Source organism: Larus michahellis, chromosome 2 (assembly GCF_964199755.1).
Source record: "Larus michahellis chromosome 2, bLarMic1.1, whole genome shotgun sequence".
In the NCBI taxonomy this organism is placed as follows: Eukaryota; Metazoa; Chordata; class Aves; order Charadriiformes; family Laridae; genus Larus; species Larus michahellis.
The window spans coordinates 6755520-6771341 of record NC_133897.1 but is presented as its reverse complement, the minus strand read 5'-3'; the positions used below and the strand labels follow the sequence as shown (position 1 = coordinate 6771341).

The following is a 15822-nucleotide window of genomic DNA, read 5'->3' as shown; positions in this document are numbered from 1 at the left end:
GAGACATAGCCCAGGTCTCTTCCAGCTGCAGCATCCCCCTTGGCCATAGCCCAGCTCCATACCTCCCCTCCTGCCACCGAGAGCCAGCTTTTTGGGGTAGGCAGAGGAAAACTCACTCAGCAGGGAGGAGGGAGCAGAAAAGGATCCTAAAGGATCAGTGCGTCCAACCAAGGTCAGTTTAACATGTCCACCCAAGGTTGAACCACCCTCAGTGGTTGTGCCTCTCCCTGTTTGCTGTTGCTCTTTTTATGTAGTCGACAAAAAGCAGTTCCTGTTACGTGGAGTAGCAGACAGCCCGTTTGACAGATAAGTTCCTTACAAGAAAATACAAGATGTGCATCAACAATTACCTCTCTGAAGTGTTGGCTTCTTCAGCCTGGGTTTGCACGGTTTTGTTTTTGACTTGGTGTGAGAGCACTCCAAAACCATCAGGTTTTCTTTTCTGCTTCACGGCCCTGTGGGAACTCTGCAGCGTGGAGGTGTTTGTGTAACCTTGGGCTCTACCTTGAGCAGGTTGCTGTTCCCCCTTTTTTTCCCCATGGAGAACTTTTTTAATCAGTTTAATGAGTCATGGGTATAGATAAATTGTATTAATCACAAATTGAGACACAGCTTCTTATCAGATATTTTAGTATAAAAAGAATTTTTCTTGGAAAAATGCTACCACTTCATCAAAGATGCTCTGGTATTTGGTTCTTCTTAGTTGCCTGGGTAAGTTGCAATTGAAGTATTTGAGCTGGGAAAGGGTGAACCTCTCAACCTCCGAGTGGTGCAGATTAGAGCATATAAATTTTTTCGGTGCAGTTACTGTGTGAGGGCAAAACCTAGTGTGGACAAAATGATTCTGGCTGGAAGGGTTTTTCTCTATTGGGGGAACAAGGTCTCCACGAGAAAGACCTGCTGGTGCTCTGAGGGAGGGGATGGGAACCCACCCCCTGGAAAAAAAAGGGGATTTAAGTTGGTGCACAACCACTTGGCAGTTACGGTGAGGTTGTAGGGGCTATGGGAAACAGAAATCAATTTATATGAGAGCTTTGCACCTTGAAGCCTGTTTATGGAATTTTTCAACCATGGAGGCTTTAAAGACAGCCTTCAGGACGGAGACCGATCACAGTGTCACCATGTGCAAGCCTCAATCCCTTGATCTTTCGGACTTGCTTCCTTGGCTGTCCTGCGCAGCGCAAGTTTGTTGCTGGCAGTAACCCGTGATGACTGATGCTCATTAGGAATCCACACCACAAATTGTGCTCCTTTTTTTTTGTGTGGTCAGGGGCAATCTCTGGAAGTCCCCTCAGGGATGATCTTCAGAAAGATGAGCTGACGGGGCGAGTAATTGGAGGCCATGAGGCCCAACCACACAGCTGGAAGTGGCAGGTAATGCTGGCATCTTATACTTGAAAAAAGCCTTATACTTGTAAAAACAGTGAGAAAAGGGCAGTTTCCACGGTCTAAAGCCACACACAGCATTTCTGCAGAGGCATGGCATGGCTTGGGTGTAAAATATGTTGTCTTTTGATCCAGGTATCTCTTCAGATTGCCTACTCTGACTACCCGGGGTACTACTCCCACATCTGTGGTGGAACCCTTATCAGCGGCAAATGGGTCATGACCGCAGCCCATTGCCTCAGCACGTGAGTAGGATAAAAAGCATTAAAACTCTTCTTCTGCTCCTCATTCTTGCTGCAGATGGGAGCCGGACCCTTCTCGCCCTCCGAGCTCCCCACCCGTGCCCTTCCTTGCACAGCTGGACATCTCGCAGCACACTTAATCAGGGGAACGGGAAAACTCTGCTTTAGCCTTGATTTTGTGCATTAATTGCTGACTTCCTGGGAGTGAAAATCAAGCTGATTGCCAATTTGCATAAGGGGAGGTGTATTTGCATGAATGTGAGCATTTCGAATGGGTTTGCATCCTGAGAAACCTGCACAGAGATGGAGAGATGGAACAAAAGGCGAGTTGCGTAGCTCATGGGCCATGAAGTACGATTTGCTCTGCAGCATGTCTAACATGCACCGCCTAAACAATACCGCGTGCCACCAACAAGGGAACGAACAGTCCTCTTTAATTACTCATGCCTTTCGTGAATGTGTTTACAATAAAGCGTAACAAGCTGATCCTTCACACTCTGCTTCGGATAGATGCAGAGATGCAAGATGAAAATTCTTGTTCAAGACCACGCTCAGCGCTGTATTAGCTGATGCTGCGCCTTCACTTGCTTTGCCAGCAAACTGCAGGCAGCATTTGCCAAATTCATAAGGCCATTTCACTACAGTCCATTGAAAATCCTCCGGTGGAAAGTGCTTTAGAAATGATTACATTGGTGCAAGGTCTCGGTGGTGCAGGAATTACCCCGTAAAGGTAGTGGTGGGGAGTAGTTTTTACATTAATTTTTCCGTGATTTGTTTTCAGGCCACCAGGAGCAACCTACCGAGTGGCTCTGGGTGAGCACAATCTCTTGGAGGTGGATGGCACCGAGTACTACCTTGGTGTGGACAAAATCTTCATTCATGATGGCTGGAATCCCAATAACATTGCCAATGGGTAATTATTTTTAATATCGTCAGGTGGTTGAATGGGACTTACCACCCTGTCCCGCTAGCGTTTGTGTGTATGTTCAGTCCAGTTCCCACTGAGGTTGGACTGGTGGGAAGCACTGGAAGATGACACAGTGGAGATTTCCCAAATGACCTCCTCTCTTGGAGGAGCTACACAGTGTCTATGTGGATGACCTCGGTCCTGTTTTGCCCAAGACAGGGCAAAGATGGGCTTCACAGAGGGATCTAGGATGTAGAGCAGAGTCAGGGGCTTGCCAGCAGTCACACCACTGCTTGCGTCTGATGAAGGGAAGCCAACGGGGAAATGCAGAGGGACTGTCTTAAATCCCCGCTCAGAGTCATGTCTGTCCACCCAGGGTCCACTGAAATTTCACTCTGGGGTTGGGTTCCTCCGAAGGCATAGAAGGTTTTTGGGGGGTGTTAGCCCTTCATCAGTCTGTACCGTGGCCTCTCTGCTCTCAGTTGCTCATATTTTCCTGTCACCTGTGATAACTATAAGGATAAATTCATGATGTTTGCAAGGTGCTTGGCTGTCACCATGCCAGAGGCTAGAGACCTATATAAGTGGTGAAATAAATATGAGTGAGGATGCCAGATCTAGTTTGTGACTAATTCCGGATTTTCAGTAAAAGGTCTTTTCCTGTTTCAGCTATGACATTGCCCTGCTGCGCCTCGATTCTCCTGCCTATGACAATGGATACGTTGAGCTGGGAACGCTTCCACCTGAAGGAGACATTTTGCCCAATGACCATCCCTGCTATATCACTGGATGGGGGGTGGTTAGTGGTGAGTAAGGGGGAAGGAGGAGTGTTGAGGGTCCCTCCTGATTTCAGAGGGACCATCGTGCAGGTAAGGCTGCCCGAGGTGGGGTGTGGGCTTCCTTCCTCAATGGCTGAAGCTGCTGGACCAAAATCTCACCTTTCCTCTGCTAGTGGGTGGCAGCAGTGCGATCACACTGCAGGAGGTGGTGCTGCCGGTGGTCGACCATGAGATCTGCTCCCAGAACGACTGGTGGGGCTCTCAAGCAAAAGCCTCTATGATCTGTGCAGGTGGAGACGGCGTGAGGTCCGGATGCAGTGTAAGATCTGTTATTATCAGAGGATTTTCAAGCTCCCCTCTTTCTCTTTCCTTCCTATCTGACCTTGCTGTTCCTTGGGACCTGGTTTTGCCATTTCTCCACCTGCAATGGCTCCACTTACATGGACAGCTGAGGTTGCTGCAAGTTTTGGCTATGTCCAACTGGCACTATCTGGCCCAGGTTAGGTGGGAAAGGAAGACGCTGTGAGGTCCCCTTTAGCCCAGGGGCTCCAGGTGGCCCCAGCATCAGTGCAAGGAGATATGGGGGGAAAACCTGTCACCTCTGCCTGTATCCCCTTCACCACGGAGGTGGTTTCTGGTGAAAACAACCATGCAGAGCCCTTGAAAAATAACGGACAAATACATAATATGTTTGATTATGTAAATATATGAATATAACATAGAAACATATAAAACCAAAACAGGTTATATGGCTATACATAGTACAATTATAGGTACAGTGTAATTATAGTTCTCTAGATATTTAGTGTATTTTTTTATGTGGTTTAATTATGGCAGAACCTTGTTTCAAACTGGGTTCTGGGCCAAGCAGGGGCCTTTATCTTTTCATATATTTTAACTCGAGTTGCTTTCTTTTTCACCGCCTTAACTTCCCGGGACCCTTTAGTACATATACTTGTTTGCAAAACGGGGTGTGTGTGTGTGTGTGTGTGAGGACAGTTAACTAAATGGTGCTCCTTAATCCTATCCAGTTATTCCTTGATTGACAAAATCCCTTGGGAGGCTGCCCTGAGGGATATAGGAACCCAGGAAGGCTGGACATACTTCAAGAGAGACGTCTTAAAGGCGCAGGAGGAGGCTGTCCCCGTGCGCTGAAAAAACAAGTAGGCAGGGAAGGAGACCGGCCTGGCTAAATAGGGACCTTTGGCTGGACCTCAAGAACAAAAGGAGAGTCTATGACCTCTGGAAGAGGGGGCAGGTGTCTCATGAAGGCTATAAGGATATAGCGAAGCTATGCAGGGAGAAAATTAGGAGAGTCAAAGCGCAGCTAGAGCTCAACCTAGCTACAGCTGTTAAGGATAACAAAAAATGTTTCTATAAATTCGTTAACAACAAAAAGAGGATTAGGGAAAATGTCTCTCCCTTATTGGATGCAGAGGGAAACATAGTCACAAAGGATGAGGAAAAGGCTGAGGTGCTCAATGCCTATTTTGCCTCAGTCTTTAGCAGTGGAACGAGCTGTTCCCTGGGCACCCAGCCTCGTGAGCTAGGAGACGGGGAAGGGAATCTGGACGAGGTCATCACAATTAAAAAGGAAGTGATCAGTGACCTGCTACGCCGCTTGGATGCACACAAGTCTATGGGACCAGATGATTTACATCCAAGAGTGCTGAAAGAGTTGGCAGACGTGCTCGCCAAGCCGCTTTCCATTGTCTACCTGAAGTCATGGCTAACTGGGGAGGTCCCAATGGACTGGAGGGTAGCAAATGTAGCGCCCATCTACAAAAAAGGCAGAAAGGCGGATCCAGGAAACTATAGGCCTGTCAGTCTGACCTCGGTAGCAGGGAAGGTCATGGAGCAGATCATCTTGAGTGCCATTACAACTCATATAATAGACAAGCAGGGGATCAGGCCTAGTCAGCATGGGTTTAGGAAAGGCAGGTCCTGTCTGATGAACCTGATCTCCTTCTATGACAAGATGACCTCATTATTGGATGAGGGAAAGGCTGTGGACATTGTCTACCTAGACTTTCGAAAAGCATTTGACACTGTCCCCCATAGAATTCTCATGAAAAAGCTGGTGGCTCATGGCCTGGATAAGCATACGATCTGCTGGATCAAGCACTGGCTGGATGGGCGGTCCCAAAGAGTGGTGGTCAATGGAGTTAAATCCAGCTGGCGGCCGGTCACAAGTGGTGTCCCTTAGGGCTCAATGTTGGGACCATTTCTGTTTAACATCTTTACTGATGACCTTGATAAGGCCATAGAGTCTATCATCAGCAAGTTTGCAGATGACACGAAGCTAAGCAGGAGTGTTGATCTACATGAGGATAGGGAGGCTCTACAGAGAGACTGGGATAGATTGGACCGATGGGCCAATGCTAACGGTATGAGCTTCAACAAGGCCAAGTGCCGGGTCCTGCACTTGGGCCACAACAACCCCGTGCATCGCTACAGGCTTGGGGCAGTGTGGCTGGAGAGCTGCCTGGCAGAAAAGGACCTGGGGGTTCTAATTGACAAGCGGCTGAACATGAGCCAGCAGTGTGCCCAGGTGGCCAAGAGGACCAATGGCATCCTGGCTTGTATTAGAAATAGTGTGACCAGCAGAAGGAGGGGGGTGATTGTCCCCCTGTACTCAGCACTGGTGAGGCCACACCTTGAGCATTGTGTCCAGTTTTGGGCACCTCAATACGAGAGAGATCTCGAGGTGCTGGAGAGAGAGCAGAGGAGGGCAACGAAGCTGGTGAAGGGCCTGGAGAGTAAATCTGATGAGGAGCGATTGAAGGAGCTGGGACTGTTTAGTTTGGGGAAGAGGAGGCTGAGGGGAGACCTCCTCACTCTCTACAACTACTTGAAAGGACATGGTAGAGAGGCTGGTGCTGGTCTCTTCTCACAGGTAATTAGCGATAGAACAAGAGGGAATGGGTTCAAGCTGCAGCAGGGTAGGTTTAGGCTGGACATTAGGAAAAAATTCTTCACAGAAAGAGTGGTCAGACACTGGAATAGGCTGCCCAGGGAGGTGGTGGAGTCACCATCCCTGAATGTGTTTAAGACTCGTTTAGATGTGGTGTTAAGGGATATGGTGTAAGGGAGAACTTTGTAGAGTGGAGATGATGGTTGGACTCGATGATCCCAAGGGTCTTTTCCAACTTAAATGATTCTATGATTCTGTGATTGCTCAGATAATTTGGCTTAATATGTTCCTTTCCTTCCTCTGATCCAGGGGGACTCTGGGGGCCCTCTCAACTGCTACAGAGACAATCGCTGGGAAGTCCACGGGATTGTCAGTTTTGGGCTAGTTCCTTACTGTAACACCTACAAGAAGCCGACAGTCTTCACACGTGTGTCAGCCTACGTGGACTGGATCTACAGTGTAAGTTGCTTGGTGCCTGCGAGGTAACCTGACCGTCTCCCATGAGGGCAAGGGAGTGTCAGAGGACTTGAATCCTTTCATTTATGAAAGCATTAGGAGCTGAACTGGGAGATCTGGGGAGATCTAAAATCAGGATATTTGGTGCTACTTTGGTGTAGTCAAATAATTGTAAGGAAGGAGCTGCTACCTTGGAGCTGGAATGCTCCTGGGGACCACAGAACAAATTCAAGCCGGACAGGAGCTAGGCTCTTTGTCCAAAAAATGACCCTCACCATTCGCCCAGACAAAACCTTACTGCAGGAAACCGTTGAAGGAATTAGCTGGCCGGGAAATGCAGCAAACATAAAGCATCTCGACAAGTCCTGCAGTGCCACACTATGCGCTCTCAGTCTTGCATTTGGGAATGAGCAACGAGCTCTTTGCTGCCAGAAATAATGTCTGGCACAAGGAGCAGCCATTTCCCAGGCACAGGGGATTGGTTTTATGGAAATGTCGCTGTAAACCGTGGGGCCTGCTGGAAAGAAAGGTGGGGAGAGGTATTTTAGATCACTGCGAGGAAGAGGGAGGCTACTGTGGTCCATAAACCTACCTTTCTGGGTGGCCCAGCTGAGAACAAGTCCTTCTTCCGAGCACTTTGGTGGGATGGAGACACGCGTTACTCTGGCTCTCAGATGAATTCACCTCTTTTTTGTTTTCCAGACTACATTGAATAACGGGGGTCTCTAGAGAAGGATCGACTGGTACACGAGTATGAGAAGAGTTAGAACAAAGTACCTCTGCTCGTTAACCCTCCTCTCATCCCTTCTACGCCTCTTTGGGCTATTAATAGCCAGGTTTGTCTAAGAGTATAATAAAGTATCGGTGATTTCAGCAAATGACCTGTTGCTGTTTTTGCATTACTCAGGACTGCATCCAGGCAGGTCTTGAAAGTCTCCGGAGAAGGGGACTCCACGACCCCCCTGGGCAGCTCACAACCTTCCCTCCTCCCTTTTGCCGTGTATGAGATGAGCATCTATGAATGAAGGATTTTGATTTGGCTCTTTTCCCATTTTAAACCACCTGTGTCCCATCTCACACACACCCAGGGCTTAGCAGCATTTTTGCAAAATCCTCTTTTTTTTGACGGGGCGAGGGGGGGAGAAATACACGTTTCTTCTCTCCGAAAGCCACTAGAGGGCATTGGCAAACTGAAGGAATATCCGACACGGTTATCACTGGCTGCTCCAGAAGTTTTGTGGGCCGGGAATGATAAAACGGCACGCACGCAGCCTTGCACTCTGTCCTTCGTGGCTGCTGGCAGACACACAGATAAGCAATGACACACAGGAGCTGCCCGTATCCAGAAGTCCGATTTGCAAACAGATAAATCCTCCTTATTACGGCAAGCGCAAACGAAAACGAAACCAGGAGCGCTTTCTCTGAGGCTTGTAAAGGAGTGGAGTCCCAGCTACGCTCCGCTTTACCGGGCTGCGCTTGGCAGCGTCTCCTGGGTGCTCTGTAGTTTGGCAATTCTCCTCTTCTGACAGGCTAAAAAAACCTCGAATCTCAGCTTTCCTGCTGGAATTACTGAAGTTTTCTTGCTCCTTTTAAGACAGCCTGTGTGATTTCTGCTGCGATATCAAGTTCAAATATTTAACTTGTCCTGAAGGAGAAGGAGCCTAGATCTGTTAGGCGCAGTGGTGGAGTAACGTCCCTTAAAAATTCACTTAGGAGCCAAGTGACTGGAGCATGCTGGCATCTGAGATCTTGGCCTGACTTTATTCCAACATTTCCCTTTGAGTTTCAAAAGGAATTAAAAAGACACAGACCAAAGGCTTTGGGAAATGAGATTTTTAAAGTGAGCCCCTCAAACCCCTTCCAAACATTCCTGCGATGCTGAGAAGGGCAGTTTTAGAGTGAGAAGGGCAGTTTTAGAGTGCCCGGGGGTTCTGCAGTGCCTGGGAGGGTCTAACCCTGTGTGCTCCGTGCACAGGCCGTGGGGGGATCTGGGGATGTCACACGGGGTCCCAAACTCTCATCAGCCTCCGTCCCTCGCCTGGGCTGAGCAGAACTGGGAACCGTCAGGGACATTGCTGCTCACTGGGCCAAAAGCGCTCCCGGGACCGCGTTAGCAATTTAATGAGTATGCACGTGCCTTGCCACAACCCAAAACGCCGCAGCCATCCCCTGTTCGTCCCCTGACGTGGTGATGGGGTGTCCCTGCTTCTGCCCGCGGCCGTGCAGGAGACCCCCTGGTCACCACGGGGCAGCCGTGGCCATCGGCTGCTTGAAACCTCTCGTCACAACCTGCTCTGAAAGCCAGGCTGGACGTTGCTCCTTTAAATCCTTCCTCCGCGTGACCCGTTCCGACAACAGCCAGGAGGAGAAACATCGGGGGGCTGCACCCCCAGGAGCAGCAGAATCAGGCGCTGGAGACGTACAGCTCTAATTCAGGGCCATTATCACCTCCTCGGTGCCAAGAGGAGCGTTTCTTTCCGTGTTTCGATGACAGGAACAGCTTGTGCTGCTCAGCCGTGATTTATTGCGTAGGATAAGAGGAAGGCGACAGCCTGGCAGCACAGGGACAGGGTGCACGTGCTTCTCCTGTGCCTCACGTACCTCTCACGATCCAAGAGCATTGCCAGAGCTACTTGTTCCCCAGCGCTGTGATCCCGGGAGCACACCTTGGGAAGCCTATGGAAAATGCAGTGCTTCGCACAGGTTTTGCTGTGTGAAGAACCTAGATGTCCCAGCGATGCACTAGCCAATGGCATCGGGAAAACACGGCTGGGCACAGTGCTGTAATGCTCATGCATAACGTTCCCATCCTTTTCTCCAAAGCTGGGTGGTGGGGATGCAGCTAAACTGGAGAACAAACCAGATTTTGGAAAACTGGTTCTCCCCGTGTCTTTATGGGGAGCAGAAAAAGGAGACAACCATGGCAACAGGAGCCTTATCTCCTGGGGCTGGTCCCACCAGGTGGAGGGTGCTCCGGGAAGGTGTAGGACTGGCTACAGCACCTCGAGATACATGAGGGAGGTGAGGCTGCAGGTGCTTGATACACAGCTTGGGGGTGCAAGGATCAAATACAGTGTTCAGTTGCATTAGGGATGCCTGAGGACATCCCACCCCATCCTGCTGCTGCTTCAAACAGCCCCTCTGAGGTGCCTTGTCATCGCCACTAGCCCCATGAGGATGTCTTTGTACACCTGAGCATCCCAGCTGGCCCAAAACACAACAGAGCTCAGCGATGGGGCCCTCAATCCCACCACAGCTGAATAGACATGTTCTGCTTATGGATGTCTCTTCATCCAAATCCTACCCCGGGGCTGCTTCCCTTTATCAGAATAACCCTCAAAATCTGCAGTTGAATTTGTATCGCTCCTTCACCCAAGCGTTCCCTTGCTCGCTCACTTGCAGGCAAAAATGATGGGTATTTGGGAGTATGACTACAACGGGCTCCATTGCCCCCTGACAGCTATTCAGCCTTAATTACCGGAAAGCACTTTGGGATGCTTTGACTATGAAAAGCACTTAAGGACCATTAAGTTCTCATCTCTATTTACTCCAAAGTAGTATCCAAGTATTTATTTCCAGGGAAGCGTAATAGATAATAGTTTCCTATGCCGGGTATCTCAGTGGAGCAGGTTTATGTTGGAGGGAGATCTTTTTATGTTGTTCATCCTGGTGGCAGGGTTCTCCTGGAATGTTTTACCCTGGCGTGTGGCTCATGTGGTCCCCAGGGAATTGGGTCTCCAGGCCATCTCAAGCCTTTCAGCCTCCTTGTCCAGACTGACCTGAAAGCCTTCACAACCTCCACAGCTGTGACAAAATATTTCAGTTCTGCTATTCGCAGATATTCCTTTTTTGGTGGGTTTCATGCACCTACTGATGCAATGGAGTCAGGGCATGTCCAGCCACAGGTGTTTTGGTCCCTCACTCAGCTTCCCTGGCCGAAATGTGGTGTAATCATGGGGGGTTGTTTTGAGCGTTTACCTTCTGGAGATGGTTTCTTCCAGCTGTGGATGTGCGGGACAGGCCAGGCATGGAAACGCGGCCAAGCCCCAGAACATCCCCACCTCTCCTCCAGACCCAAGCGGGACATTGAAGCCTTGTTTTATTTTTTGTTAATATGATATCTCAGTGAGGTACATGCTGTCTCTGGTCCCATGGAGGAGGACAAGCATTGCCCAGGAGCAATTTGTCCAGCTGAGAGGTGAGATGCCAGTAGATGGCAATACTGCCATTCACTCAGCAGCGGGCTGAGAGCTATGGAGCAAGCTGGTGGCAATGTGTGGATTAAGCAGCGCTGAAAACTCCTAATGGCCATAGCTGTGAAGAAAACCTGGGTCTCTCTCTTAACTGCTTATCTGAATTCTCACCGTAGCCATGGCTCTGGAAAAACAGGAAATTTTGCTGGTTTATGGAGGGACAACGCTGAAACTGGAACACTTAGATTTATTCACTGCACTTAGCACCACCCGTTTGCCCACATGCTGAGGGCTCGCAGCTTCTCCGGAGACGGGTGATCGCAGAGGGGCCCTCACGTGGTGCAGAAATCAAACTGCTTTCATTTTGGTGCGGAATCACAGAATCACAGAATGGCAGGGGTTGGAAGGGACCTCTGGAGATCATCCAGTCCAAGCCCCTGCCAGAGCAGGGTCACCCAGAGCAGGTGGCACAGGAACGTGTCCAGGTGGGTTTGGAATGTCTCCAGAGACGGAGACTCCACCACCTCTCTGGGCAGCCTGTGCCAGGGCTCTGCCACCCTCACAGGAAAAAAGTTCCTCCTCATGTTTAGGTGGAACTTCCTATGCTCAAGTTTGTGCCCGTTACCTCTTGTCCTTTGGGTTGATGTGGTGGAGAAGACGCTTCTTTACAGTGCAATCAGGATTCAGGATTTCTGTGATGTTGAACATCATTAGCCCAAAGAATAAGGAATAACAACTGAACTGTTGTTTTTTGTTTTTGTTTTTTTTTTCTATTCCATACCATTGACAGAATAAACTGGCACCGTCCACAGGAACGGGTCAATAATTACCAGTTCTGCAGTGCCTTTTGTATAGGAGAACCAAGCCAATTGCCAGGTCTGAGTTAAAACCTCATCACCCGCAGGCTTCTCCTCAGCTGGGTGGAAGATGCACGTGCACGGGCAGCGCCTGTGGCAGTGACAGAGGTCTTGAAGCCGCGAGGATGCAGAGGCACCACCGTGGTTGCTTCCGTTGCCTTTGCAGATGTCCCGGGACAACCTCCCCTCTCCCGCAGTGTCACGCTGCTCGCCCACGCACTGCAAACCCGCCTTTTTCTTCTATCAGCCAGAGAAATGATGAGAAAAGGTAATTTTTTCCCAACGCTCCCACCTCCAAAGTGGACACGAACCCTTTGCGTGCAGGATCCGTCCTTACAGGAGCACCCCAAGAGCCGCAGAGTCAACACCCGCAGTCCCCGCCTTGCCCTGGACCTCCTCAGTTCTTGTTGTTCCCCTGCAGAAGATAAAAGTCCATCCTACCCGTCATTTTATAGCTGTTCCTGCCCAGGAAAGTCCGTGGGTGTCTCATTCCCGTGCGGCGCCAGGTCTGGAGGAGCCTCGGCCGTGTGTGGCAGCCCATCCCCGTCCCTGTCCCTGTCCCCGCCGGTCACCAAATGACTCATCCCTTTCCTGGAGGCTGCTGCGCCACCCGGGGAGCAACGCTTTCTAGTCCGGTGGCTGCATGCAGGGTTCGACTCACGTAGGCACCTAAAGACGAAGCGAAAGCGGGCGATGAGTAATTCTGCGCCTCTGGGCGTTAGGAGCAAGGCAGGCCAGGTGGCTGCGTGGAGGAAAAAAAAAAAAAAAAAAAAGTAAAATAAAGAGGGCGATGAAGACCTAAGCGAGGTGGGGGGCGCGGAGATAGCTTTAATTGGGGGTCAGTGGATCACCGATTCCTGGGATGGGAAGGAGCACCACCGCCCGCCGTCAAACGGGGTGTGAGTCCCAGCTCTGTGTCACCGGGTCGGGGCACGTCCGTCCCCGTCCGTGCAGAAAATCAGCTGCCCTCAACCCCTCCACGGCCAGGGCGCAAATCGAGGGGGGCACCTGGTTCCACCCCTTTGAAGATGCAGCCCTGTAAAAGCGGAGTGGCCGTGGCTTGAACGTCAGCGCCTCGCGGAGGGACAATCCCCATCCAGCTCCTCCAGGGCTTCTCCTGCCTCGTTCCTCAATGCAAACCTGAGCTCCTCTGGGCGCAGAGAGGCTGTAACAAACTCTGCCGCTTCCCCGCGGAGATGCCCGATGGGATGCGGCCCCTCGGGGCAGTTTCGGCACCGTGCCTTTCGCCAGGGCACGGCACAAAGCCATTGCCATGAGCTGAAAAGCCACCAGGGTGGCAGCAGGAGCCGTATGCTGGAGGGGGGTCTCCTCCCCCCAATCAGAGAATAATTAACGTAAGAGGGAATTACAGCCATAAACCCCATAAAACAAAACAACAAAAAAAAAACCTCAGGCTGCTTTTCAGTATTGCTGCTTTTACAGCAGTAATAATTTGTAACAAATAGTTTATTCAATTAATTGAGCTGCTCTGCTCCGGGGGCAGATGGCAACCTTCCGAAATGGATTCCCTCTGGAAAACTAGACAATGGCATTCTTGGGCCAATTTCCCTTGCTTTCAGGTCGATGCCAGTGGTTATGATTTACAGCCATGCTGCCGGACGCAAGCCCACGGGAGAGGTGTGCCTTTCCCCATCCAGGTTCCTGGGATTTTTTTCGGTTTTCCCTTCGCACCACGGGCTGGCTCACGGCCTCACCCCCTGCCTGTTTCCCTGCTGTTGCCAGGACCGAGCGGATTTTCTCTGCTTTTCCCCCTGGAGTGCAGGATCGTGGCGATGCTTCTGTGTGACTGCATCCTTCCAGGTCCCGGGGGTGCCGTGGGGCGAGGAGAGACGGTTTGTAGCCTGCAAGGGAAAGGGTTTTCCAGGGATTCCCAAGGGTTTCCCAACATGATCTAGTTGAAGATGTCCCTGCTTACTGCAGGGGGGTGGGACTAGATGACCTTTAAAGGTCCCTTCCAACCCAACACATTCTATGAGTTCTCCTAAATGCTTCCTGTTGATGGGGCTGCTGCCACCACCACCACTGTCTCTTCCACCGTCCGGTGGAGAGGTGCAGCTACCACCCACAAGCCCAGCAAGCTTGGGAAACACAGCTGTATCCCAGCCCCATGCACATTTTTTAGGGAAAACAAGAAGAAAAAAGAAAAAAACAGCATTTTGTCTCAGAGTGACACCGGTGGAGCAGGAAGGAAGTTGGACAGGACAATTGTCGTGTGCCACCACAAGGCCGGGGACATTGCAACAGCATGGCTGAGTGGCTGGAGACACCTTGGCAGCCTCAGGAGATGCTCTCCTGGGCACGGGTCTTGCTCTGCCAAGCAAGAGGTTGCATCACATTTTTGCCCTCAAATTAATGAAGGAAATTGCCATGAAGGTCCCTTCGAGTCCCAGCCCTGGGAGAAACTGCTCTCACCGCCCAGACCCTCTCCCAGCCAAAATATGTTGGTTTAGCCTAAAATTTTGTAGCAGGGGCTGGCCCTGTGTGCCCGTTTGTGAGGGGACCCATCCCTGCATGAGCTCAGAGGGACTTTGGGGCACCCCTCGTGCATCTCCAGCTGCCCCAAGAGCTTCTCCTGTGCGACCTCCCAGGGCCTGGGTAGCGTTCCTCGCTGCGTTTCGGTGCTGAGGCGACATTGAGGCTGCGATGGACCCGGGGATGCCTTGGAGGCTACCTGGGATGTCCCTGGTATACCCAGCTGCCCCGCACAGAGGGGCACTCTGTAGGGATGGATGAGCTGGGCTCAACGCCTCCTCCAGGGAGGATGTCCCCTTCGCTCTGGAGACCGACCCTACAGCTGGTTTCCCACAATGGGACTGGCCCCACCGTGGTGCTCAGCCCCCGAGGTTCCCCCCGTGTCTTTCCCCCACGTGAGGACATGGGGATGCTCTTCCCTGGGGGGGTGAGAAGAGCAATGGGGGTCCCCAAGCTCAGGAGAAGCCTCTTGGAGGACACCTGGAGGACACAGGAGAAGGGCTGCTCCTGCCCTGGTAGGATGCTCTCCTGGGGTGGGAACCCAGGGCACCCCTTAACTTCAAAAAGGGGCCCAAAAAGCCAAAAACAAACAAAAAAGAGACAAGCAGGACATTCAATGCAGTGCACACACGCATCATCCAAATTTATGAGCCCCAGTAAAAGAGGGGAAAGGCGCTGCCGTCTTCAAACAAAATTCTTTTATTGAAAGTGTAATGGAAATTTCTTCATATTGCTTTGATGAAATGAGAGACAGCAGCTGTAGACAAATATGCTTTTTTTTTTTATAAACGAATGCAAATGGATAAGGTAAAAATAAAGCATTTTTTTTTAACTTGTACCTTTAAGCAACATAATCACAATATATACACAAAGAAAGCTAAAATAAAGCTATGTTGAAACCAAAGCGTTTCAATCAATACATTAGATAATTACAGATTGTGTCAATAAATACCCAGTTTTTAAACTGTTTAACAGGCAACTTTTTACACAGATACCGAGAAGAAAAAAAAAAAAAAATTATATATTTACAATTCAGTGCCCTGGGGGGGGGGGGGGGGGGGGGAGAAAAAATCTTTTTTTTTTTTGGCACCAACACAAATAAAAAGAATAAATTATAGAAAAAAAAATCCACAAAGGCAGGAGTCTATCCCTGTCTTTCATTAAAAAAAAGTGTGTGTATATATATATATAAAATATATGCATATATTTTATATATATAAATATATATATGCAGAGAAACCTAGGAATGTTATAAAATATATTAGTGCCAATAAATACAGAATGGTACCAGACTTTCAACTGTCAGTATTTTTGATGCAGTCTGAAGGATAAAAACTACCACCTAGGAGATAACTGAAGGGGACTTTTCAGTCTAAAGAAATGACAACAGAAAAATAATAATAATAACAATAATTATATATATATATATATATCCAGGAAATCCTCCATCTGCCAGTAGTATTCCCCCAGTCGCCCTCCCGGGCGATGATGCTCTGCGGGAGGATGCGGCGGGCGAGCACCCGCTCACGGCCGCGGAGGGTCAGCTCCGCTTCCCAGTTGACCGGCTCAATACCAGAGAAGATGTACAATTAAAT

General features: G+C 50.0%; 1 protein-coding gene across 1 annotated transcript; it reads left to right on the top strand.

Moving 5' to 3' along the window:
* The first annotated feature begins 677 nt into the window (after positions 1-677).
* LOC141738214 (elastase-1-like) lies at positions 678-7413 on the top strand. The gene is made up of 8 exons (XM_074573409.1): positions 678-711; positions 1271-1374; positions 1522-1631; positions 2410-2541; positions 3205-3341; positions 3488-3633; positions 6538-6687; positions 7387-7413. Exons 1-8 carry the CDS (start codon positions 678-680, stop codon positions 7411-7413), a joined length of 840 nt encoding a protein of 279 aa, XP_074429510.1.
* The last annotated feature ends 8409 nt before the right edge of the window (positions 7414-15822 follow it).